Source organism: Alosa pseudoharengus, unplaced genomic scaffold (assembly GCF_046254945.1).
Source record: "Alosa pseudoharengus isolate Yale_2024_CS ecotype anadromous, Long Island Sound unplaced genomic scaffold, YU_APseudo_1.1 YU_APseudo_1.1_scf_5, whole genome shotgun sequence".
In the NCBI taxonomy this organism is placed as follows: domain Eukaryota; kingdom Metazoa; phylum Chordata; class Actinopteri; order Clupeiformes; family Clupeidae; genus Alosa; species Alosa pseudoharengus.
In genome coordinates this window covers 6,630,473-6,657,972 of record NW_027468837.1, presented here as the reverse complement: position 1 = coordinate 6,657,972, position 27,500 = coordinate 6,630,473, and the positions used below count along the sequence as shown (strand labels likewise).

The following is a 27,500-nucleotide window of genomic DNA, read 5'->3' as shown; positions in this document are numbered from 1 at the left end:
GAGGCCGGGGTGGTGGAGGGAGGCCGGGGTGGCGGGCTGGCGTGACTGCACTCTGAGGGGAATTTGGCTTGTTGGTTTGATGATCTGCTCGGTAACATTCCTTGACAATCATCCTCTTCCTACCAGTACTGTTTCAGACAGTGTCTCTGCATCGTTTCAGATCGTTCGCCCAGATAGTGAGAGACAGAGAGGGAGAGAGAGAGAGAAAGAGAGAGAGAGAGAGAGAGAAGGATAGAGAGAGAGAGAGAGAGGGAAAGAGAGAGCAGGATGACCAAAATAGCAAGGCCCAGTTGTTTGGCTGGCTGTCAGCTCTCTTGTTTTGAATAGTTTTCAAGCAGGATATACACCTCCTTGGAATCACAAGCCCCGGCGTCAGGAATTCCCCCCTGAAGCTGAGAGAGACAGGCAAGCAGGGAGACAGAACGACCTCATGCCTTCCTCTTACCCTCCCCCCTTAAACACACACACACACACACACACTGGGTGAGAGTGCACTTCACTAAGATACAATAGAGGACAACACCCTTCTATAAAAAGGTCAGATTGTTACTAAGACAGAGATGTTATTATTAGATCTTGTTTGAGGCTAAGACTAATACCTGCAACAGAATGCCACTATGCTACAAAATGCATTTCACCTGGTATGAGTTACGATTGGTCCCATATATGGCATTAGAGGACCTGGTACAATAAGAAGAGGGCTGTCTGATCACACCCATCAAGTAAAATGCTTACAGGGAGTTTTCAACAGTGCCATCGGCATCAGATAATGGGTAACTACATGAATGCTGTAACTATATGAAACTGTAAATAACACTATGCAATCAGTAAATCATGACAGATCAGCAAAAAAAGCATAATGACAATAGCATTTTCAGTTTAGTTTGAGATGACTTCATTAACACAATGAAACTGTCCAGGCCTGTCTGTCTAGAAGTGCTATTGCTATGAAATCAGACAGAGCGAGGTCATTAGTTTGACATCCCACTCAGATTCCCAGACATTAATCAATGTCAACGCCGAGCGTATACTATGTGGCTCGTGTAAACCATGACAACACCAGCTGCTGGGCAGGAAGCAGCCCTGTAATGGACAGGACGCCCCAGCAGATGTACTAGCTGCCCACTGGCGTGGCAACTGAGGGGCGTGGTGGTATAGTGGCTAGCCTGCCCCTAGGTGGCGCTCTCTCTCTCTCTCTCTCTTACTCACTCTGCTTGCTGGGGTCTTTGTGGCGGATCTGCTGCAGCTGCTCCTGCTCCTTCTCCTGCTCCCGCTCACGCTCCCTCTCGCTCCAGCGTTGTCTGCTGAACTGAAACACAAGTACAGTAGTCTCAACTGAAACTCAACTTTCACAGTGGCCTGAAAACGGAGCTGCTGCTTGACCAGGCTGCTTGATCACACTTGTGCACTGTCCAGCAGCACTGTCTGTCTGCGTTGTGTTTCGGTGTTGCACACACTACATGCATAGCTTCCATTGTGATGCAAGATACTAGTAGAGCACCAGACGCAATAGGTATGCACGGCTGGATTTCAGTAGCTCGTCTGCATGGCCAACAGAGAAACGGTGCCTGTCTGTTCTGGGGTGTCTGTGGTTTGTTAGCTACTGACAGCAGACAGAAGCGAGACCGTACAGGACGTTGCGTAACTGATTAGCAGTTCTGATAAAGCCTTGTATCAGTATTGTTATCTGTATGTATATTAGTGTTGCTACTGATTAGTCCCATTAGTAATGCAATGTGTTAGAATAGAAGTCAAGTCAAGTCATTTATTTATTTATATAGCACATTTAAAAACAACAGGGGTTGAGCCAAAGTGCTGAACAAAGAAAAGGTTAGCTAATAAGTCATAACAATAAGACCATACATCTACACAAAGGCCATACATCTACACAAACTAAGTGTGATTATTCGTAGCAAGACAGCATTAGTAGCAGCGACAAGAAAATAGATAAGATAAATAAAAATAAATAAGAAAACTAAAACAAGACCAAAAACATCATATTGTATTAAAAGCAAGTGAGAAAAAATATGTCTTGAGATTGGATTTGAAGGAGGTAATTGTAGGGGAGGATTTGATATGTGGAGGAAGGGTATTCCAGAACTTTAGAACTGCAAGTTGAAATGTGCCGCGGGTGAATGCTAATCACAAACATGCATTGCGCTTTTTTTGTTTGTATGTGAGTGACTGGTGATTGTTATCTGCCTGTCTGTGTTGTGGCGGTGAGGCGGTGAGGCGGTGAGGCAAGGGGCCGGTCTGCCCGGTGGCCAGGGTTACCTGCAGGTGCTGCTGCGCTGCGTACTGGGTGCAGGGCGGGCTGCTGAAGGGGCTGTAGATGAGGGGCGACAGCATGGCCGCCTCGCCGCCTGGGCGACGCTGAGTCACACGCAGATCCATGGCAGCCAAAACCTGAGGTCCGAACACACGGCTGCTTCCTACTTCAACATCCGCTAGAGAGCGAAAGCCACAGATAGAGAGAGGCATAGAGAGATAGAGGGATATGTAGACATATAGAGAGAGATAAAGACAAGGATGTGTTGATGAACAGACAGAGTGAAACAGAAAGAGAAAGAGAGAGAGAGTAAGAAACAAGTCAGTTGTTGCAATCATTCCAAAGACATCCTTTTTTCGGGAAGGGCTCCTCTCCGATTCACCTTACTTGCGTCAGCTGCCTGACCTACCTGAGTTTCAGTGTGACTGAGAGCGAGCGTCATTCGCCACACCGTCTGAAACCCCAGTAACAAAATCTCAACCCTGCTATACGGGCCGCCACCCCCCCCCCTCTCTCTCTCACCACACAGCCCACTGACACCGATCCTTTTCTTTAAGATGTCCCGCGCAGTTTCTCTTGAGGGTATCAGCTATCTGGGGTGAGGTATCAGTTGTGTTCTGTGCTGTTGTGCGGTGTAGTGTGTTGTGTTGATAGTGTGTGGTGTGGCTGAGCGCTGCCTGGGAATGGCAACTCTTTCAGCCATGCATCATGGTGACACCCCACAGTACTGGCTTACATAAGGAGAGAGAGAAAGAGAGAGAGAGAGAGACAGACAGACAGAGAGAGAGAGAGAGAGAGAGAGAGCACCTGATGGACTAACAATGAGTGTGTTTTTTTTAGATTTTGTGAAAGCTTAACTGTGCTTAGTGCTTCAATGCTAATGAAAGTGGCAGATAGCATTGCAAACATTCAATAGGAATGTGTTCTCCATGGCCCTCTATGTCTTACAGCTATGCTAAGTGTCATACAGACCGACCAGAGAATCACAATCTCAAAATGGACTACCGAGGCATGATGATAATATTGACAATAAGTAAAGGCTATCCAAATGTGTGTGTGGTGGGGGCTGTTAATGTGTGTGTGTGTGTGTGTGTGTGTGTGTGTGTGTGTGTGTGTGTGTGTGTGTGTGTGTGTGTGTGTGTGTGCGTGTGTGTGAGAGAGAGAAAGAGAGAGAGAGAGTGTGAGTGTGTATGTGTGCGTGTGCGTGAGTGTGAGTGTGTGAGTGTCTGTGTGTGTCTATTGTATGTTTTCTTCACATCAACATTCTCCACATCCTCCAGCATAAAGACCATTTGGCTCTCATCCAAAAAGCTCTCAGGAAAACAAGCATAAGACTACAGAGAGAAAAAGAGGGGAACGGGGTGCCACAGAGGACCGAAAAAATGGAAAGAATGTGAGAATAAAAAGAGAAGGGAAGTGGGGAAGAAAGGAGCGGATAAGAACAGTGTTTGCAGAATTGGGGTCAGATGTATGAATCTTTCACTTTCATAGGTTTTTTCACATGAACCAGGCTAAATTTAGAACTTACACACATTCTTTCGTTCTTCTACTCTTTCTTTCTTTCTTTCTATTTCATACACATTCCCTAGCACACACATTCACACACACACACACATACACACACACACACACACACACACACACACACACACACACACACACACACACACACACACACACACACACACACATTTTGGTTAAATACCATCTTTCTTGAAATTACACAGTGGGAAAAGGCTTTCACAATCTCAAGAGGCGCCAGCAAAATGTCAGTGATAGCACACATTAGGGCTGAAAGATTAATACATTTTCAATTGAAATTGCAGTTAGATCTAATGTAATTAACAGATCGCGAAGGCCAGACTTATTTGTGCTGCTCACGACAAGTTAGTTTGGGAGTATTTTGCTACTTCCTGAGGCAACACTATGAACATGTACCAACATTTTACCAAGCCCCATAGGCTGCAGTATCATGAATGGACAGCACAAAAGCAAGCAGAAATAGTACTGGTCTTGCCCAAGAAGTAATATTTCAGAGTCATTCTTAAATGTATTATATAGAGAATACTGAACAGGAGCTTGACTTGAAATCGCAATTGCGATAACTGTCAGAAATACTGCAATTAGATATATTTCCCTAATCGTTCAGCTCGAGCACAAATCATAAATGACGACCTTCTGTCCTTCTTCCCCATGGACAAAGTGTCTTTGAAAGCACTGCTTTACTCCTTAAGGCACTGACAAAGAAAATAGCTGATGCATTTTTTTTTTGCTGTTGCTGTTTTCTGGCTTGTAACACCACACCCTCTACAAACCTTGGCATTCTACATGTCGTGTTGGCTTGGTGTGAGGACCAATCACAATAAATAATAAAGACATCCATTCAATGGCTTCTAGTGAACCCTGTAATCTGGATTTGTAGGGGTAGACAGGGTCGGTGTGTATCTGGAGTTGGGCGGCGGCGCGGTAATGAAGTCTGGTCCCCAGTGCAAGGGTGAAATGGGATCTGTTGTACAATAGCAAGCGAGCCCGGTGAAAAATGCTTTGGCAAAAAGACTTGCAGTCGCCTTAGGAGGAAATGTACCATCAGAATGCCAACAGAGTGTAAAATGATTCATGTCCCACAGGACTAGTAAGCCCCTTCTTACAGTAAGCCCAGCCTGCTGACTGGAAACAAGAGCAAAACAAAAAGAAAAAGCTCTCCATTCTCCTGCCATTCACAAAAACCACACAGTGTAAGGTGTTCTGTGTGAGAGCGTGGGGATAAATGTGAGTTATACATTAGGCCTCTCTCCCTTCATCTCCCCCCCCCACCCCCACAACGCCTCCTCTCTCTCTCTCTCTCTCGCTCTCTCTCTCCCGATCAAAGGACGTCTGGTCCACTGTATGTCGTGTATGTATCTCACACAGCTCAGTTCTCTTAAGTCGATAGGCACAGTTCAAACAAACTTGCAAAAGTATGAGGGACATTTATGGACCTAATGTCACAACACATGTCTTGACCTTATAAAGGGGTGTACCACATCTCCTCTGTCACAAAACACACCTGGCCAGGGCCTCTGCACCGTTCTCAGTTGGAGCCATCTCAGAGCCCCGCGGCATTGCTCTGTGCAGGAACAGCACAAACCTGTTAGTTTATGATACAGCACATAGATTGTGGCAAGTAGCCAGAATTGACTTACCACTACCAGTCCCATTTTGATTTTGCATGCTTCTTCAGCAACTCAAATTGACATGGCTCCCAGGGGGCCACTGGGTGTCGTAAAATATCGATGCAAGTCACACACACAGACACACACACACACACACACACACACACAAAAGCAGGCTGATGCAGCCCTGGATGTCTAGTGTACGGCTGACTCAGTGGCCAAGTAAATGTCACATGACTCACAAGGCTGAGGGAAGTGCGTTGTGTGGAGCGAGCGAGCCGCAGGGCTCCCTTTCCTCTCTCTCCAGCAAGGACACACAGCACAGACCACCAAACAAAAACAACTCACTCGACAGCTTTGCTGACAGTCGTGTCAGTCAGGCCCTCACCCTGTCACTCACTCGGTTAGTCAACAAGAGTGTACTGGGTGTTTCCACTCAATGCAACCATACCTTCAGCAGAGTGTCATTGCGACCTGCACAGGCTTGAGGTCAGCGGCATGGCTCACAGGACTGCACTGCAGTGTGTCATCAGGCCTGGTCTAGCACTCTGTGTGGCTACACGTCTGCACAAGACCCAAACCTCTCGCTGAGACAGACAGGACATGACAGTAAGATTACTGTTGGAACCTGCGACAATAATAATAATCCAGTGTGGTTTTATCATTGAGGATCTACTTTTGGCACTTCTAATACTGCATCAGAGCAGCTTAATGTCACCTGTTTTCACTACGTTTCATGTGACAAAATCAAGCTGCACCATCTGTGCAGAGCACCACCGTATGTTTGGTCAAGAAGCGTGATACACCACTCTTGTCGAGTGTCTCATGTGGCTGTCTCTCTATCATTCTGTCGGCCTGATTTAGATTTAGGCTTCTAATCAGCATTGCATGTTTAGGACTCTGCTGCTCTGATACCACTGGCTGTGGCTGTTTTTCTTTCTCTCCTCCCCATTGTTATCCGGTGTAGGCTATGTGACCACAGCACAGCAGTCACCTCGCAGTGCTACCACCAAAACTAAAAATGGGGCAGATTGCCATGGTAACCTCACAAGGAAGTGCTCTATTAAAACACATGCAGGCATACGAGAAAGAAAAAAAAAACAGCCACTTCCTGTTGCTAAAGTTAGTCTGTGTTTGTCTCGTTGAGGCTGATTTATGCAAGTATGTTCTGCTATTTTCATCTCCGCAGTTCCCTGACCTATTTCTGTACAAAAAACTTGCAGAAGTACCTCCTGTTTATAACTGTAGCGCTATTGTGCCACAAGTCAGTTGTTTTAGCAGAGTCAAACTAACCAGGAAGAGTCAGACTGTTGTGGTCTCAAACTAAAATAAATTATATGAGCGGTTATTTTTAAAAGATTAAGCATAACATGGACCTCAGCGAGACTAAAAACTTTGCAGTCAAGTCTCCCAGGAGTGGAACATGCCATATCACAGGGCTCTCATCCAAAATCCAAGCATGCTATTACCAGGCACATATTTTCTCATAATTAAAATGGCCAGTGTCATGTGTCGAAACCGGCTATTAGGTTTACGGCGCGATTATTCTCAATGAAAAAAACAATGTCCCTGCCCAGATACCACATAGCAAAGCCAGCTCTATTTGCCCTTACTGAACATTTTTGGAATGTTACTTCCTTGTCTGTATTTAAGTGCAACTAAATCATTGAAAGAGAATATGGTAAATGATGTCCCCTTATCTAACATCAGTTAATGAATTAATTAATACGGAAATAAAAAAACATTCAGAATGCCAACTATGAGAGTGCCTGGTCTAGCACTCTGCGTGACACGTCTGCACAAGACCCAAACCTCTCGCTGAGACAGACAGGACATGACAGTAAGATTACTGTCATGTTTACAGATTGTTTATGCTGATAATTCATTACAATGGCATGTCCACATAGTCTATTAAATACTATGTTTTAATGTATTAATTAATGTGTAATTATTTATTTATTTATATTATTATTATTATTATTATTATTATTGTTATTATTATTATTATTATTGGTTGGCTTATAACACATTACTATTAATGTGATGTAGCAACTGCTTTGTCATTACAGTCTGCCTTAACTCAATGTGATAGAAACACAGATGACCTTAAAGGAAAATTCTAGTCTAACAACAGATTGGTCAGATTGGTCAACACCTTATTCTAATTTAAAACAACCTCATCAGGGCGGCAGATAAAACAGAATTAACTGGGAAAAGGTGAAAGTTCAGACCTTGTATTCCTCTCAGTTTATATAAATAAAGGAATTTTTTTCAGTCATAATTTGTCTGCAGCTTGTTTTGTCAATGGTGAGAAAATCGGAACGAGCGTAAAATCGTGAATCGTACCAAATTGTGACTTGAGCGTACCGTTGCATCCCTAGTTATTTTTGAGCCTAGTTAATGTTTAGCAATCTTTTTAAATAGAGAAGTTGCCCCCAAAAAGGCCATGCCATACGCAATTCAGTTGAAAATGCATAGTCTGGTTTTACTAAGAACTGCAATTAATGTCACTTTGGTTCCAAACAAAAATGCACCCTCATTATTATTCTCAAACAGACCATAAGTTGGAGTTTCCTATTAAGAAGAGATCTAAGCCAGGCATTTAGAAGGAGTGCTTAGAGAACCCCAGCAGCACAAAAGAGGACAGAAGAGAGGACGATATCCATGTACCGGTATACATTCACACACTCAAACACACCTGTCCACGACCCTACTGCAGAGTCAACACACTCCCGACTGAACCCAATCTCACACAGCCCTTGCAGAGGGCCTTACCTGGGCAACTTGGCTTCACAGGGTCACGCTCAGCCCAGGCCAACCCAACCAAGCCCAGCACACATGAGTCAACGGATACACTCACCAGCTTCACTGACTCCACGCTCTCCCTACTCAGATTTGTCTGCAACCCCTTCCACACACACACACAAACACACACAAACACGCACACACACACACACACACACACACACACTCCCAAAGACACACACACAGACACATGCTCCCTCTTCTCTCTGTACTCCCCCCCCCCCCACCCCCCCGTGCAGCAGGAGTCCACAGCTGTCAGGGACATTCAGTCCCTCTGCTTCCGAACAGCTGGAGAAACCATCCCTTTTCTTACAGCATCTGTGTGTGTGTGTGTTGCCAGTGCATCATATTTATAGCGACAGCCATTTGTGCACATGTGTTTGAATGTGCCTATGTCCAAAGTGTTTGTGTGGTGTGTGGCGTGTACGTGTGCGTGTCAGGAAGGGGTTAAATTAATGTGTGGGGACATATATTTATAGTATCCTGCTTTCTGTTCACACAACTGTGTCATTTTATTTTGTTTGTGCGGCATGTATGACCATGTGTGACTACACTGTATGTTTGTGTAGTCTATTAATAGTGAGGGCCAGTTGTTGAACATTTGTGTCTTAATGTGTGCATGGTGTGTGTGTGTGTGTGTGTGTGTGTGTGTGTGTGTGTGTGTGTGTGCGCACGCATGCAAGACTTGTATGAATATAAATCAGTACTTATAAATAATATTCCTAATGTTTGAAACCTGTTGTTGTGCTTTTGCCCCTTGGTCCACGCAACACATGTCTCAACACAGGTCAGATGTGTATTTTTAGAGTGAGAATCTGTTGTTGCACACTTGTGTCTTGATGTTGTTTAAATGCTGTAAAAGACCTGAGCCTGGATATACAGTGTCACTGCAGAAAGAGTGTGGGTGCATGTGTTAGTTTACTTAAACTAACGTTAGTGTTGGCAAGTCACCCTATGGTGTGTGTGTGTATGAATTCATGTTTGTACATGTGTGTATTTTTATGTGTGAGCGTGTGTGCATGTGTGTGTGTGTGTGTGTGTCTGTGTCTGTGTGTGAGTGTGTGCGCACAAACAAAGCACCTGCTTGCAAAGCACCTGCATGACCCTTGCTTTCATCATGAATTCCTGTACACTGAGGAGGAACCGTACCGTACACTGAGGAGGTTAATAAAACGTTGACAAACACTATGTACTTCACCCGAGGTGGAACATTTCATTCATGTCTGCAGTCTTCCATAACGAGTCAGACAACAACCGAGGTGACATTCATGGTTTAAAAGCCACCGCTACATGTTCCATTCTGTCGGCCTCTATGGGGCGGACTCTGTTCCAGTATCACTCTCAAGTAGGGTTATCGTGATCATTCTTCATTATCATAAGAATTGTTAATTTTGTGATATTGATGATATAGTTGCATAATGACTTTTTTGCATAGCTTTGTACATATACAAAATGGTGCCCATATGCCTTTACAGACCTGTGAGTACAATCTGTTTTTTTCCTCATTGAATGCAACTATTAAGACATATGACAATATGAGGTGTTAACTCTGTATAACTATATAAACGCTACTTTATTTAATTTTACCATATTGTATCATATTGTATAGCAACATTTCTCCTCAGCATATTGAGATTGATTTTCTTGCCATATCCCCTAGCCCTGTGCGCATGCATTTTCTCTTTATTAGAGGTCTAAATCACGGATCAGTTTCTTCTTTTATCACAACTGGTGTGTCCTCTTCAAGCCCTGGAGTTATACGCAACACACAAACAACACAGCACATACGAGCACAACTCAATACAGAGAGGCCTATATAACATTACACCCTGTAACAGCGTTAGCGACATATGACTCTAAAACTGCAGTCCTGATATCAGCTTCTGATGGCATAAAATCAGCGAAAATCTGACAGCAACGCAGATAGTCACTCAAGTACATAAACAAGCACTTGAGCATACCCATTGCAAGGCACTATGGGCATTTATGAAGAATGAAATGTGAGAAGGGCGCTCTAAACTCCAATGGCCTGCTATGAGCTGATACAAATGCCTTTTGAAGCCTGACCATCCGAACAAAGGTGATTGTAGAGACCAATAGGAGATCAGACTACATCGCCAGACTCCCTACCTTCATATGTGAAACCCTAGCCTCCTTAACTTCCATGACCTCATCCAATACTCCCATACACAGAGAGAGAGGGGAACAAAAAGAGGAAGAAGAAGAAGACGAAGAAGAAGAAGGTCACATACAGAAGTAAAACACATATCAAAGTCAACTGGTTGGGGTATTTTTGACCAACTCTGAGGAATCAGTGTTTAATGCAACAGCCCTTCCTGTTCCCAGAATGATCCCTTTAGTTTTATCACCTATCACCTTGAACATGTTATCAGTCTTGTCCAGAATCCCAATTTATTCTAAATGCATTAATGAAGCTCCTTCTTGGTTGGTTTCAATTGAATTTGGCTACAGCTAACACACAAAAATATTATCTGCATTGTACCGTCTAAGTTTTCCCATTTAAAAGGTGTAATAGTGTCATGACTCATGCCAAACAACTAAATCTTCAACGCTTCAGGCAAAATGATGGAAACTTAGCGTCATCAAAACTAATGAGTAAGTGGACCGTGTGTCCTGATGTCCGGTTACTTTGTTTTCAAAGATTCTATTTTAGTCGTGTAGCCTATTAGTTAGAATTTGTAAACAGTGATGGGTATGTGGCGGCAAACCTAACTAATTGTCCTTATATTGCCTAATAATAGTCTGTAGTTCTCCTATAAAGAAATTCACTCGTCTTAGGCTACTGCATTTCCGTGTGCATCATAGTCTTCACTTCACAGCATTCCTGATGTCATCCACAGATGTATTAGAGAAAATGAGCGATTATGTGCGCGACGACTGCCTTGTAACTATGTTATCTCGTCAAAACGAAACCATTCGAACTTGAATTCTGTGAGGGCTACGGCCCGGCAGTGCTGCTCTACAACTTCATACCAGTGTAGCCTAGTCCACTAGTCTGTTTATGTCGACAGTGACTATGTGTTCTGCTCTGAACTATATAGCCTAACGTAGGTTAAATAAGTCCTCTGATGTAGCGATACCCTACATAACATGAAGCAACTATGTTATGAAACCTTTGGTTTTTATTTGGTTTTAATGCTGTTCTATAGCCTAGGCTACACTATATGGCTATTAAGTCTTAAAACATCAAGAACGCACATGCCCCAATCAAGTTTTGCATAGAAACTCCATCGATGTCATCAGAACTAGTTTAGGTTTCAAGGTTTCAATAAAATCGTTTTTACATTTTAAATGTTGAAAATAAAGTCATATCGACGTACGTGAGAAGGCGACCGGAACAGATCCAATTTTAGTTTGATGTCCAGAGGTCTGTGCGCCAGAGTTCTTCAGAAGACACTCCTACGATGAATAATCACAGCGTACTGGAAGCCTACTCGCAATAGACCTTGGTCTGCGTTTGCCGCTCTATGATGCTGATCCACATGATGGGGAGACGAAGTTGTCCATCTGTCCATTTGCGGAAGGTGACGAAAAGTTAGACATCATTCAAATGCAGCGCTGCGTCGGTCGGACACGGCCCCAAACGACGAAGTCTCTCTCTCTATCTCGCTCGCTCGCCCTCTCTCGCTCTATCGGTCAGCCCTTTCCCCGGGAGTTCCTTTCGGAGTGCTCTGGCATGTTTTTTTTTTTTACTTTGTGAAATTTCATCCTCAAAACCAAGTAGAAGTAATCTAGCTCCACCTGCTGTAGCCTAGGCTACTCAAAGAACTGGACTTTTTCGACAGTGAGCATGTGCTCCTGCTCTCCTAGTTTCAAACGCTCGTTTTAAAGAGATAGTTAGGCTACATTTATCTTTCTTTCACATTTGCTTTTTTAAAAATATTTGAAGAACATAACACAATTTTGAGGTAGTGAGTAGTATTGTGGTAGGGTGACAGTATGTTCATAGAATTGTCAGCAGTTTGTGTTAGCACACATACACATGTGGTTTACCCTGGGAATTACACAAGTCTGTGTCTGAATCATGTCCGGTGGAGGCTGAAAATAGAGATGGTTAACGATGCCTCTCACAAACATGGTTTCTAATGTTCATACAGAATCAAAACATGCACTCAAACTGAAACCTATTTGTGCATATGCAGTTGTGGTATAGTTGAATTCTCGAATGAGAACCCTTTTTTATTGTAGTTTTTATTAGCTATCTGTAATTTTGCAGACAAGGTTTGACATGTACAAATACAGAGAGAGAGAGATTCAACACAATTGAATGTATTGGCAGACGTCAAAGTAGCGAAAGTGAGAGACAGAAAAGTGTCAGAAAAATGAATTTGGAACAGAAGGATATACAATATCTGTGGATACTAGAAAGCGAAACAAAAGAAAACAATGAGCCAAAATGGCAAAATATCACACTTGATTGACACTTTTGAAAAGAGATCAGAGGAGACATTGCACTCTGATCGACAGATGAGGAAAATGATACAGTACATGGTTTGGTGGACAAGTCAGTCCCTCTCTTTTCTTGATCTTTCTTGCAGACCAAAACAAAGCACTACTTGGGAGTTTATCACTAATATAGTGACTGATTTATCCTACTAGATTGTTTGTTGCACTTTTGTGCTAGTTCCATCCTTCACTCTTGCCCTTGTGCTGACAGGGCACCAAACAAACAGGTCACATGAAGAGAAAGCAGCCATCCTGATTGGATTTCTCAGGTCATTATACAATTTTGCCTTGGCAATGGCTCATTCAAGATAAACAGTGTAACAACTGCCGCCAGTGGGTTTTTTTTCTTTGGCCTTCCTCATGGATCTGGTGACTTTAAGTTTTTGGTCCAAAGTGAAGAAGAGGACAACTTTTTCTTTCTTTTTGTGAGATAATCCCTCTTTCAGTGGTATTTGGGGGTTTGGCCTCTTTGTCTGTGATGTGAGGTCAGGGAGTGGGAATGAGAGAGTGAGGGAGTGGTTTTATAGAGAAATGCTAGAGGTGGTTGAGGGAAAGACGAACTGAGGAAGACTGGGTATGAATATGAGCTATATTTCTTTAAAACAAAAGCAATATAGAAATATGTATCTGGATGGTTTTATGTACTGATGTCTGATAATCCATTTATGCTGATAGTCATAATTGGTTTTCCACTTTTCACACAGAAATGTTGAAGACCTCCATACGTTTTTAATAAGGCCCAGAATGACAAAATTCAATGTGGTGTTCATTTGTTTCACATTTTATTTCACACTTCCGAAAAGTTTAGAATGCAATGATCTGAGAACAGCACAAAGGCTTGAGAAGCAAGCAATGACTATGAGACGCTCACTGCGTAAAGTTCCTGTCTCCGATTTTCAGAAAAGGGTGGAGAACCATGGGTTGCATTCCTCCAAAAATGCACACAAGAGAGAGAGAGAGGAGAGAGAGTTAAAGGAAAAAAAGACATTCACACAGGCAGATGGTGTGTGCACATATAGCACATAGATTAACACTTGCACATGTATGCACACACACTCACTCACACCCTGTACACACACACACACACATAAACACACACATGCACACACACACACACACACACACACACACACACACTGACTTAGTGTGAAACTGAACTGAATTTGTATTAGAACGATCAAAACCACCTTGGAGCTTGGACAATGCCGCACATTCCTATTTCACCATCCCGAGGACTTGCAGCCAAGCCCTGGACTATGAATGTGTGGACCACAAAGTAACAAAATGTATAGTATCAGATTGGTTGGATATAGTAACAACTAAAAGCTGGTTCCAAGCAGATAGAACAGGGTAATAATAATGCTTAATATATTGAGTTGAACAGACATAAATCTATCTTATGTTGTTAGCAAGTAGCGGCCAGTTTAGCCTGTATGATTTACTCTGAATGTGTTTTTGGTCATAGAGGATTAGAGATGTTAAAAAAAGCGGTCTTTGGAAAGAAGTATGATGTCTGTTTTTTGTGTTTAACCACCCACAAACCTGGGGACCTGTTTGCATAAAACTGTTTTTTTTTCCATCCAGAATGACTTAACAGTGTAACGACAGACTCTCAATGTGCTAGGCAGTAATGAGCAATAGTGTACGTTGGCCAGATCTGTGTGTAGGTGTTTGGCATGGAACACTTCAAAGGATAGAGCAGACGACAAGACATGGCTTTCTACTTTGGATTATGAAAACCCAACTGTGTTGTAGACTTCGAAAAATGAAACTGTTGTGCATGAAACATCAAACTTATATGAATGTTGGTCTCTCTCTTTAAGCTATAAATACACATGAAGTTCAGATGCGTTCATAAAAACACTTGGTTGTTTACATCAAGTGGAGAATCTCAGTAAGTGTGGGAGGTGGAAAGTGGTGAGACGGGTTTTATAACAGGGTCTCCATCCTCTGGGGATTCCCCCAAGTGGTCGTGTTAGTCATATAGTCTCATTTTCTCGGTCATTTATTGTTTTTTGGCACTCACTCAGGGGATCCCAGGAGACTATTTTTACCCGTTCATGCGGTCAGCCCGTTATGGCATAAAGGGCCTATACATTTAGTACGGTACAGGCTGCTGCAGATTTGTGTTATTTGAACAAGACTAGCTGGAATTTGTCACTGAGAGCCATTTGTGGATGCAAAACGACGAGGAATATAAGCTAATCAGATAGGGTCAATCTTGGGGTCCCAGTGGAGCACTGACACTAAAGGAGAGCTGGTCATGATGTGTTGGGGATCCGCTCTTCAGAGTCCAGCTGCTGTCGACTTCTGAAAACAGGACCTATTGTATTTGTCTTGTGAGAGTGTAACTCTTTTTGCAGTGACACTCTTTGCCCACTGGGGGGATTCATTATGTGTGCAAAAGAATAAGAATACTAAGTCCCTGCTCTGAGTGCCTAAATGTGTCCATAAATCAATCCCTATTTGGTCATGAATTAAATCAAACTTAACCTGCCTGGTAATAGTTTGCTATAGCTGAAAGGACAGATGGTGGCAGTTGCAACTGCACTACTTAAAAGTATTTTGATTTTGAAAATTGGGGAATTAGAGGTTCACCATTGGAATAAGGTTTCATCACTGTATTCAAAAACTCTAATGGCAGGTCTGAGAGGCACCTGCTCACTGTTGATAATTGAAAGTGAACAAACCAAAGGTGTCAAATTTAAATCAGGTTTTCATAATCACAGGGTTTTTTTTACCCTCAAACAATGGGCTTGGTTAACAAAGACAGTTACAGTACATCCTGTGCTGTGCCTCTTCACTTGCAGTATTTAAACGTCTCTAAAAATGTAACTCTTTCTTCCTCCACAAGACTGAACGTTTTAGATTAGAGGCAAGCAGGTGAGCTGTCTTCATTCACTCCATTCATGTTACATCACAAACAGCACTTGCGGGCTTCGCCATGGCAATAGTTTCTCTAGTGGAAAGAATGAGATGATGTCATAGAGAACAGAAAATGTAGAATGTGTCCAGTGTTCCGCTCTGGTAGTTCTTTACTCTGTCAAATCTGTTGCTTATGTCCTTGAAGTAGCCTATGGCAACACTTAATGTGGACGTCAGTGGCAAAAAAAGAACATGACCCCTGCCATAAGAAGCGCAGAGGATATACAAAATTACTTTCTCCATGCATCACAGATGTTTTAAGCCGAAAGAGGTAGTGCCACATAGTAAATCCTTATGGATGTTAGAAGTCACAGGGCAGAACTGGCATACAACTACCACAAACATTTAATTTTGTAATGTTGGTTTTATGGACAGGTTTGGATATTATGGCGTGTGTTTTCAGCAAACCCAAATTATCTATATGTTTCAATTGAGTTTGTCAAGGGAGGATCAACTAAACTCTGGATGAGACTGGATAAATTTAGTTCAGCTGCAGGAGAGAAGAGATTCGGTCAGCTGGAGTCACAGTACTCCTCTCAGGGAAAAAAAGAGAGGGAAAAAAGACAGAGTGAAAATAACATGGTGGGGCTCTGCAGATTGACAGCTTGCCACAGCTGGAGCACTAAACCTGGTACGAGTTTCAAGCCAGGGATTTGGATTAAAGCAAACATGAACACAAGTGAGGTTTAACCCAGGGTTAAGTTGCTGTGGCCCCACCCTGGACAGAGTTCTTGTGCAGATGGACCTCTCCACTGTGGAAACTACCCGACAAAAGTATGCAAACATGATCAAATTCTGTTTGTGTTACTGTTGTGTGCCATCCTTTCGACATGCTTGACCTGTCATTACCCTTGGAGGGTACTATCAGATTTAACTCAGCTGAACAATAGCAGTATTGAGCTCTTCATCATATGACCTTTATGATTAACAACATCACAGAGAGTGGATACTGAGCTCAGTTTCCCACAAAAATGTGTTACACGTCTTGTTAAAAGTTGTGGGAATGTTGTCCTGAGCAAGTTTTCACTTTGTGAGGTGTCCTTTGCAAATGAAGCACAATGTTTCCTCTGCATGATATCACAGAACAAAGAGAGGTGAAGTCATCAGAGAGAATTATATTATCTTTGTAATTGTTATACTGTTATAATTGTGTCTATTGTATGTTCATTGTAATTCCCCTATACAAAGGGGCTTGTTGTACCACAGAAATTACATTTGTATCGACTGTATTTAGTTCAATATCACTTACAGTGCCAGCTAGAAAAAAAGATACACATGCATATACCATCACATAATGTGGACAGTTCAAAATGGAGCACTCCATAACTTATTATTCAGTAGTCTCCACTATGAAATTGTGGGGAGACCAAAAACTTGCAAATAACGTACACTTGGCTGAACAGTCAGGGGGTGTGCAGACAAGCAAATAATGCGGGTCTCGGGTGACATTTAAGGACATGCCGAAATGCATGCACACACAAGCTGTTAAGAAACATCACCCATCATTGGTTTTCAGCTAAAGAGACGGTGAGGTTCTATTTAAGCACAGTGCAAGAAGGCCAGACCAGGATGTGAGCAGTGTGTTGGAACCTTCACCTCGGGTCAGAGGGAGGCCAAGAGAGGAACTTATCACTGTAATTAGCGTTAGCCACTCAAACACCAACGCTAAAAACAGCAGGGACAGCATCGTTATACACATATTGGGTCAGAGCGAGATTTCAAATTACATGTTAGTCTACGATAAATCTCGCCGAGGAGAGTATTTATAGCCCACGAGGGAATGAGAGCAGAGAAGAGGCAGCGCAGAGGAAGACGACAAAGGAGCGCAAGAGCAGTGGGAGAGAAAATAGCATCTGTGAGAAAGTATGAAAGTCCAAAAAAGGCCTAAAAAAGCAAGATGGGGTTCTTTCTCTCGGCGTTCCCACCAGGCATTGACAGTGACGGAATGGCAGTACCCATCCACTGCAAGTCTGCACAAATGTCTTGAACATTCATGTTTTTTTAAATAATCTCCAGTCATTTTTGTCTTGCAAAAATCTGACCACTGTTGTTGAAACTACTCTGTTTAAATAACTGTTGTAAATCTGTTGTTATGCTGCTGTGGCTTCTGTCAGGAAGTCCTGGTGCATAATTGTCCACATTTCATAGTTACTCATTGCAATGTACCCCCAGTTAAAAAAAGAAGAAGAAAAAAAAAACGTTGGGAAAAGTGACTTATTATTACTAAAACAAAACAGTTGTTTAGGAAAAGCCCCTATTTCCGTCACATTTTGGTATGTTACCCCCCCCCCCCCCCAACACACACACACCTAACAAAAAAAGCTCTTGATGTAGCTCATGACTGATTCTCTCTCTCTCTCTCTCTCTCTCTCTCTCTCTCTCTCTCTCTCTCTCTCTCTCTCAGAGGTTTGGTCTGCTTGTTTGTGTTCCCTGGGCCAGACGGGCCACTCCTGCTGAGTGACTAACTTTCCGAGATCACAGGGGTGGTGGATATGTTTCTCATTTTCTAACCCCCCCTCCCCTCTCTTTCGCTTCCTTTCACTCTCTGTGTCCAACTAGCGAGTCACACACCGGCACAAAAAGAATGAGGGCAAATCCATAACAAACTTATAAAGAACTCCTGCAGTCTTAAGAAAGTCTCATGCAACTCTCCTGAATTCTGTGTATGTTTTTTTTTTCAGAGTGACAGGAAGAGAGCAGGCTTGCATCCAATCAAATGAAATGACACAGTGCAAAACCTTAATAACACAAAATCCTTAATAACACAAAAAAGTGGTTACACAATGCCCAATGTATTTTACAAACATACCAACCTCCCATCCCACCCACTCCTCTGAGAAAATACATGCTAGGTTAGCCTAGCCTCGCCTCGCCTATCATCGTGCTTGTTTGTTTTTCTTTTTTTCATACAAAAATTGGTCACTGAGGCACACTCCATAAAACCAACATAAAAAACAAAAGTAGGAAAATGTTCAGCCCATTGCACTGAGAATGTGGGGACATGGAACAAAAAGTGAATTGGCCATCATCTACTCAAACGCGTCAAGGTAATCAAATGTGTTCATAGCTTGAGCGAAGAGCAGCCAACGCAGCTGCAAAGTTCACAAATGGACATTTTTCAAGGGAAATGCACACCAAATCGTACCAACAGTATAACTGTCAAAGGCTGCAGAAAACTCCAAATGGACAAACCCATAAGAAAACTCATTTGTCACTTTTCAACATTTTGCTTCCACTGTGACATTTATCTGAGGCAAAGCATGCTTTTATGAAGCCAGTGAGTAATAACTACCGCTCTGTCAAGAGTTCCCAAAGCTTGCAGAGGCGGGTAGATTTTGCATAATAAAAATCAAGAATGCACCGAGACAAATCTGAGCCTGTCGATGTTACAAAGAATTTTTCAAGAACTAAACAAAAAATAGGTGTGTGTTAAACTTCAGAAAGCCAAAGCTTTATAGTACTCTTTGCCTCTCAAAATTATGGGTCAAATGGGGCTTGGTCAAGAAGCTGCATTGGGCTTGTCGAGTCTAGTGCCACTACGAGGCCAGCGGGAGAAACACAGAGGCGCTGCGCAGGATGTGAGTCAGTCCAAGCAGACTTTTAAAACAGAGCATGGAGGCATTAACATAGAGATTGTCGGAATCACTTCGAAGTGGAGGGAAGCAACTGCAACACTAATAAACACTTTGTGTTAAAAAGATCACTTCCCAATTCTGAGTTCAGCATAAGAGCCCCTAAGACGCAATCCTTGCTCTTTTACAGAACACACAACACACAGCAAACTGCAGAACGGGGCAGACCCCAAAAGCAGTAATATGTATCAAAAACACCAGAGCCAAACCCAACGCTCTTAGAGGTCTTAAGGTGCAGAGCAAAGCCAAGCTGTAAAATTGACTCTGTGAAGTCAAACAACATTGTTACTGACCTGTCGTCCCTTTGATCATCCAGACTTTTAGTGCCTCAGAGTTCGATGTGAGGGGTGTCCCGAGTGTAGTCCTCGCTGAAGCTGGGTGGGTATGTCTCTTCGTGTGTGTGTCTGTGTGTGTGTGTGTGTGTGTGTGTGTGTGTGTGTCAAAAGTCCGGAGTGTTGAAGAAAAAAGAAGAGGATATTAAATGCACATGGACCCCTTTGAAACACCTCTGACAAAAGTATCTCCCTCACTGACTTGTTCTCATTCTGACTGTCTTTTTTCCCCTTACTCTCTCTTTCTTTCTCTCTCTCTGTCTCTCTCTCTCACCCAGTCTCTCTCTTTCTCACGGTGACTCTGTCCTATCACTGCTGAGCTACTTCTGTAACCTCGGTAGCCTGAGCCAGCAAACAGTGAACAGAGGAAAAGGAAGGGGAAAAAAATGTGTGTGTGTGTGTGTGTGTGTGTGTGTGTGAGGGGGGGGGGACTGTCAGACCAATACAGAGAGAGACAGAGAGAGAGAGAGAGAGAGAGAGAGAGAGAGAGAGAGAGAGAGAGATTGTGTCTCAATAAAGCTCAAGGCGGGCTGAAACAATAGCAGGAAATGTAACTGTATCAGGATGCAGATTATCAAAATATAAATAACAAAACAACGTACTTATCTTTCCCACCTACAGGCGCACTCAAAATATGCAGCACAGTGTACGAATTATAGAGGACACTGTCAGGATGCTTATGCTTACACACAAGGGAGGCTTTCTTGCCACTGTCTAATTGCATACACAAGGAGCCATATTTCACGAGGATAATTAAATTTCAGGACACTTTTTTTTTCAAGAGTGTAGAAGAATGAATTGAGAGAGAGGGAGAGGGAGTGAGTGATAGACAGACACTGAGAGAGAAAGACAGAGAGAGAGAGAGAGGGTGGAGGAAGAAAGCAACAAGCAGAAATGGAGAGGAAAAGTGGGAGCGACGGGGGTGTACGCTTTCAAGCTGATCCACAGCACTTGTTGGGAAACAGATTCAGTCTGTGGGGACCATCCGATCAACCTTTCCATTTCCTGTCAAGACTCTCCAACCCCCCTTCCTCAAAAAAAAGCCTAGAGATGGAAGCGGTTTCCAGACCTGTCTCTGGAAAGAGAGAGCAGTAACACTCAAACCGTTTGATGATTTACACGTGATAACATAGATTGCTAGCCATTGTCAAATACAACCATCAGAAATTATTAACTCTCGGGTTGACTCTGAGAGCAACCACTGAGGTTTGTTCAACACTGTGTAAGTGTTAAAGGTGCTGTAGCTTGTCTTTGTCTTTGCACTATATTGATGGATCATGGCAAATGATGGAAGCTGAGTGTGCATGAGAGTGATAAAGTGGATATGGATATTTCTTGGCTGTAAACTAAGAATTTGTGGCTTGTCAGAAGGGCAAGATAATCAAGTTTTTTTTTTTTTTTAAAGAGAACAACCAATGTTTGAACATGAAGTGGTGAATGTGCAAATCCACATTTATATTTGGGTTTCTTGTGAATTTGGTATTTCCTGAGTGATTGAGCTGACGGAGATGGTTATTAGATTGGCATGGGAACTGTAGCAAGCACTCTCTACCAAAAAGCGTCAGACTTAACTTTGGGGTTTTGTGGTGTGGTCTAACTGGTCCATTGCAATGATCGTGCCAAAGTCTTCCTAGCCAAGCCGTAATGTTAGCCCTTAGCACAACAAACCTACACAAAGTTGGTGTGGTTTTTTGGTCACAACCTCCTCTTAGGCCACTCTAAAGAAGACAAAACTATACTCCCCCACCCCTTACAATCAGAAAATACTTAGGCTACAGCAGCAGGTTTTGGACCACTCTGGGCCTCTGTCTATAGCCCCTGAGCCGAGTTAGTTAATTTGAGAGCCAGGCTACATAAATTGATATGGAAAACTAGTCTCCCTCCCACCTAAGTTTCACACCCACCAGAACAACTCTACACGCCCCAAAAGTGATGTCATCGCTGTGCAGCCTGGCTAGCGTCAAGAGGGAGCTGTGAACACTCCGATGATAAAAGCAAATTTCTCTGACATGACACACATATCTTCTAAATGTTGCACCTTTCACACAGGCTGATTTCCTAACCATGCTTTGGCCTAACTGGAGCGAGGTTCGTAAATGCCCTAATGCTAATGTCTCCTGACATCTGTAGTTAGCCTACTGCTGACAACATTTCAAATGGAAAAAAAAACCCAATCAATAATACCCTTATGCAAAAAGAAACGTTGGTATAAGCTACTGGACGATGTGAAGGAATATGAGGAAAGGACATATTAGCTGCGGCCTTTGTAGGAGTTTTAATATAGAGACACAACCTGGGCATACGCCATGTGTTGTGCTCTGACATCAGCTTCTCTCCCACAACGCTGTTGAAACATGAATGCAGGGTCTAATAAAAAGTAATTGTCAATTGTTACTTGATTGGGCACGAGCTGGATGCTAAAAAACATCTGTTGGACGAGCTGTCTCTGGCTTTGTGCAGAGGCGTAGTCCATGCAGTTCCACTGAAGTATCCCTGCAAGGCCAGCCAGCCCAGATATGAGACATATGACTGCTGTAAAGACAGAGGGAGAGAACGGGAAGGGGGGGGGGGCAGAGAGAGAGAGATGGAGAAAGAGAGAGGGAGGGAGAGAGAGGGAGGGAGAGAGAGCAGAAAAGCAACAACAATTGGATACACATTTGTGCTCCATTATCGGTTGGTCTCGCAATGAGTGCATTCTCGGGGAAATATTTCACATTCACTCCCAGATGTTTTTTCTTTCTTTCACAGGAAATAGAGATGGAACCGACACTTTTGAGGGGGAATAAAATGTTTGATAAAGTAGAGAAATACCTATGGGAGAAACACACAAGGAAAAGCAATTTTAGGAATGCTGTTTTGAAGAGTGTTACTGTATGTGGTCATATATGGCATATACATATAATTAAAAGTGTGTGTGTACGTGTGTGTGTGTGTGTGTGTGCGTGCGTGTGTGCGTGTGTGTGTGTGAGAGAGAGATTGGATTTGTGTATGTGTGTATGTCTGTGTGTGTGTGTGTGTGTGTGTGTGTGTGTGTGTGTGTGTGTGTGTGTGTGTGTGTGTGTGTGTGTAGGTGTGTGTAGGTGTGTGTGTGTGTGTGTGTGTATGCGTGTGTGTGCATTGACAGCTGTTTGCACCTCCCTGACCATTAGACAGAGTGAATCTAATCATTGTACAGATAATTTACAGAGAGAAGATAGAGAGAGAGAGAAAGCGAGAGAGAGAGAGAGAGACAGTCAGGTTGTGTGTGTGTGTGTATGTGCATGTGTGTGTGTGTGTGTGTGTGTGTGTGTGTGTGTGTGTGCATGTGTGTGTGTGTGTGTGTGTGGGGGAGGAAAAGGGGATATGGAGAAGGTAAAGAGAGATGTCAGTGGTATTATGAGGCAGAGTGGGAGTTACTCAGAGGGACGAAGGGATCTGGAGTCATCTGGAAATGTGTTGCTAACTGTGGCCATTATAGGACCCTGCGGAAGAGGAGGAGGAGGAGGAGGAGGAGGAGAACGACAAAGAAAGGAGGAATGCAGAGAGAGAGAGAAAGAATGAAAGAGACACAGCTGAGTAAGGGATGAGTAGGCCAATCATCATTACATTCTTTCTCTCTCTCACACAGACAGACACACACACACACACACACACACACACACAATGTGTGCATGTCCTGCACTTACTTCTCCTGGGACAGGAAGTGAATAAAGGACTTCCTGTCAGCTCGACAACCAATTTTAGCCCGACAAAACACTAACTAATTGCTTTAGTGTGGAGTGCATACCTCTGTGGCACATTAGTGTGTGTATTTGTGACAGAGAGAAAAAAGAGGAGAAAGAGAGAGAGAGAGAGAGAGAGAGAGTATTCATACAGACACATTTTAAACAAGACTGAGTGAAAATAGCTCTGGTTGCATGATAAAGAGGTGATGATAAGCAAAGCAGAAAAACACACAAAATGTGCAGGGTAAAGTTCCAGTGGTTGTGTTAATTAACTCCAGAGAGTGGACCCTCTCTCGTTTTCTCTCTCGCTCACACTCATTCTCCCGGGGTCTGGGTAAATCTATAAATAGCACAAGTATGGAGGTGCTTAAGGGGGTTAGGGGGTCGAGAGAGAGGAGGGGGGCTGTCACAGTAATGGACCTAAGAAAAATAACTTGAGGGAAAAAAATGTGAGTGTGTGTTTGTGTGAATGTGTGTGTGTGTGTGTGTGTGTGTGCATTCTATGCAGCTGTTGTCTGTCTGTCAAAGCTTATATCCTTTCTCAGTCCTCTCTCTCACACACACACATTCACCACAAAAACACATATAAACACATACACCACAACCACAGCAAACTGTATGTACTAACTCAGATAATTACAGACGAATATTTGTACATATGAAGTCATATAATCATGGTGAAAACCATCAAAAACACATACATGTGGACACACAAACAGACACACACACACACACACACACACACACACACACACACACACACACACACACACACACACACACACACACACACACACACACACACACACACACACACACACACACACGAGCACACAGGAAATCGAGTAATGGATCCTTGACTGGTAGAACCCCAAAAATGTCCACCATGAGGAAAAGAAACAGCTGGAGAGAGATGGCGAGGGGAGGGGAGGGGGGGCAGCCAGAGTATGTGAAAGACAGAGAGAAGTGCAAACATAATAAACCCTATATTCATATAAACCCTATATTCATATAAACCCTATATTCATATAAACCCTATATTCATATAAACCCTATATTCATATATTCAGTGCTTTCTGTGGCCTCTGTGCATTTTTATGCATGGAAGTATATGCATGTGTGTGTGTGTAAAGAAAGAGTGAGAGAGACAGTGTGTGTGTGTGTGTGTGTGTACAGTATGTGAGTGAGCGAGTGAGTGAGAGAGAGAGAGTGTGTGTGTGTGTGTGTGTGTGTGTGTATCTGTCTGTAGACTACAGCGGTAGGCAACACCTGTGTGTGGTTGCCAGCCCTTATATCTCAAGCCTACTGAGATGCACACATTCTTCTTGGAAACAGCAGGCAGCAAGGGCGCCTTCTCCTCTCATCTCATCTCTCCCACGTCTCAGCACACCACTGCTACCCTGAACCACGTCTATGTCACAAACACACACGCTTTTTAGATATTTACATAAACTATAAGGACAGTCAGTAGCATGCCATCTATGTGGAGAGGCCTAAATAACACACTGTAATGGTGCTCGGAGCATTAACCAAGCACATGTGTAGCGCGAAAACACATATGAATTTGTTTTGATGTTTGTTTCTTTGTGGCTTTCAGTAGAATTTGATATTTTTCCTTTGAGTACTGTATGTGTTTATTTATGTATTTATTTTTTAAGAGCTCTGAACGCGAGACATACCTGGCTGCAGTTGAGTTCGCAGATGGGACGTCTAAGTTTGTGGTTTTGTTTTTCTGTGTGTGTGTGTGTGTGTGTGTGTGTGTGTGTGTGTGTGTGTGTGTGTGTGTGTGTTCGTGTGTGTGTGTGTGTGTGTGTGTGTGTGTGTGTGTGTGTGTGTGTGTGTGTGTTGTGTGTGTGTGTGTGTGTGTGTGTGAGTGTGTGTGTGTGTGCGGTTTTGGGGGGAGGGGGGTGTGACTGCCGAGGGGTACACAAGGCAATGAGCAATGAGGCCAGCGCACCTGTGCTCTCCCGGAACTTATGTTCTCTCTGCTCTCCAAGCCCAAACATCATTTCATCTTTTCTTTCCATCTCTCTCTCTCACCCTTTTTTCTCTTTCCTCACATCTTCTCTCTCTCTGTCTCTCTCGTTCACTGCTTTCTCTTTCTCCGTTTGCCCTGCTTGAATGCATGCTCAAAATTCCTCTGTCTGCCTCCACTGTGTTCTTTCCACACTCAGTAACATATTAAACAGCAAGAGAAGGAGAACACAAAACAAGGAAAGGGGTCTTATGAAAAAAAATATATATAACTCTTCACCGGCGACACCATTGTTTTTTTCCATGGTAGCATCACATTAACCAGGTAAAGTGTTACCAAAGCATTTCTTTGAAAGCTAAGTGCCAAGAACTGGCCACAGCCTCACGCACTGGGCAGCAAGACACGTGTCCGTCAGAGATGCCAGGGGTCAGGCTAAGTTGAGCAAAAGTTTAAAAAGAGTGCATGGAGTTAATCATAGAAAGCATGGTTAGATGTGGGATACGATGGAACATTTGGGTGGTTTAAGGTTTAAAGTTGAAACATTTTGAGTCAATTTTTGACCCTTAAAATACATAGTCTATAGCCATAGTGGTTTGTTCATTCATTCATTCATTCATTCACTGAATTGCATGCTCATTACGTAAACAGGAAGAATTTTTGTACTGTATACGAAATTCTGCCAGCGCGTAGAATTAATAGCCCCTCATAAACGTTCAACAGATTACTTCCTCACGTTTTCATGGTTGAGGAAAAGTAATTTCTATTAGGTGACCTTATAATAATAGTAGCCATAATTACCACAAATTATTGAGACCATGTTCATTAGTCTTCTCTGAGTTCTCTATGGTAGAAAGACTGTCTAATCACGAGGAATGCTGAAATAATACGCTATTGACAGTTCCAATATTACTTGCTTGTGCAGTTAACCATGAGGAGAAGAAACAGTTTATATTGTCATGCTCATTTAACCTTACAGCTCACTGACACCCAAGCTGAATGTAGTGCAACAGTTCACAGTGAGTTCAGGTTAAGTTCATCTAGGGTAACAGGGCCTTCTGAGTTCCCTGCAAACGGGCAGTTTGAGCTGGACCGCCTGATAAGAGTGCGTTTGGCTTGGGAGTTCTGGGGGAGTTGTTGATGAGTCCCTAATCTGGATAGGGTCCCCAAAACTGTGTGTACTGCCCTAACCTCACACCCCACTACACAAAGGACAAGTGAAAACCAGCCCATCAACTAGCTCTCCCATTACCCAGAAACACACTGATCTCACTCACACTCTCCCTCTCTCTCTCTCTAGGTCTCTCTTTCCCTTTCTGTCTATCACTGCATAACTTTCTCTTTCTCTCTCTCTCTCTCTGTCTGTCTCTAGGTTCTCTCTCTGTCTGTCTTTAGGTTCTGAGTCTGTCCCTAGGTTCTGTCTCTGTCCCTAGGTTCTCTCGCTGTCTGTCTTTAGGTTCTGAGTCTGTCCCTAGGTTCTGTCTCTGTCTGTCTTTAAGTTCTCTCTCTGTCTGTCTTTAAGTTCTGAGTCTGTCTCTAGGTTCTCTCTCTCTGTCTGTCTCTAGGTCCCTCTGTCTTGTTAATGGGTGTTACAGTGAAGGCTCTGGGGTGGTTTGACTCCTCTTCACTACAGGTACATCTGCATCTATCTCTTCATCGCAGGTTTACTGGTCTTTTTCACTCCTCTAACACACTTGCACACACTCCTTTAACTAGGTCACAGTGTGGCCACGGGCTTTTAAAATCTCTCTTTCCTTTTCTTTCTCTCTGTCTGTTTCTTGCTTTCTCTCTTTCACTCTCTTGCTTTCTCTCTTTCACTCTCTTGCTTTCTCTCCGGTGTTCTCTGCCTGCATGCACTGTGTGTGTGTAGACTCTACAAGACGCGTACAGGTGTCCTGGTCCACAGCTGTGATGGTGGGTCTCTGTGGTTTTTCTCAGAAACAGCCTCGTGTTTGATGCATCATGCCGCTGTGTTTGTCTCTCCCTCTCTCCCTCTCTGTCTGTCTTTCTCTCTCTCTATCTCTCTCTGATGAGTCTATAAAACAGTGGTCAGCTGCTTTAGAGGAAAAGCACACTCTGGTTTGTTTAATGAACACACACACACACACACACACACACACACACACACACACACACACACACACACACACACACACACACACACACACACACACACACACACACACACAGGTGGGCAGGGTAGCCCACAGAGTGACTACTCATCTCAGTACATTAGCTGCTG

At 43.2% G+C, this 27,500-nt stretch overlaps 1 protein-coding gene across 3 annotated transcripts in view; it reads right to left on the bottom strand.

Annotated features, from left to right (window-relative positions):
- Positions 1-19,895, bottom strand: part of hdac7a (histone deacetylase 7a) — a 43,715-nt gene extending 23,820 nt beyond the window's left edge. The window contains exons 1-3 of one of the 3 annotated variants that reach the window (XM_076268490.1): positions 19,544-19,895; positions 2,275-2,447; positions 1,210-1,309 (exon numbers count right to left, since the gene is read on the bottom strand). In XM_076268490.1, the coding sequence (XP_076124605.1) occupies positions 1,210-1,309; positions 2,275-2,447; positions 19,544-19,562 (292 nt within the window). In that variant the 5' untranslated portion in view covers positions 19,563-19,895. Of the gene's footprint in view, positions 1-1,209; positions 1,310-2,274; positions 2,448-11,016; positions 11,036-11,567; positions 12,096-19,543 lie in introns of those variants that run through there. The other 2 variants (XM_076268491.1, XM_076268492.1) reach the window with 2 other exon arrangements.
- Positions 19,896-27,500: the final 7,605 nt, after the last annotated feature.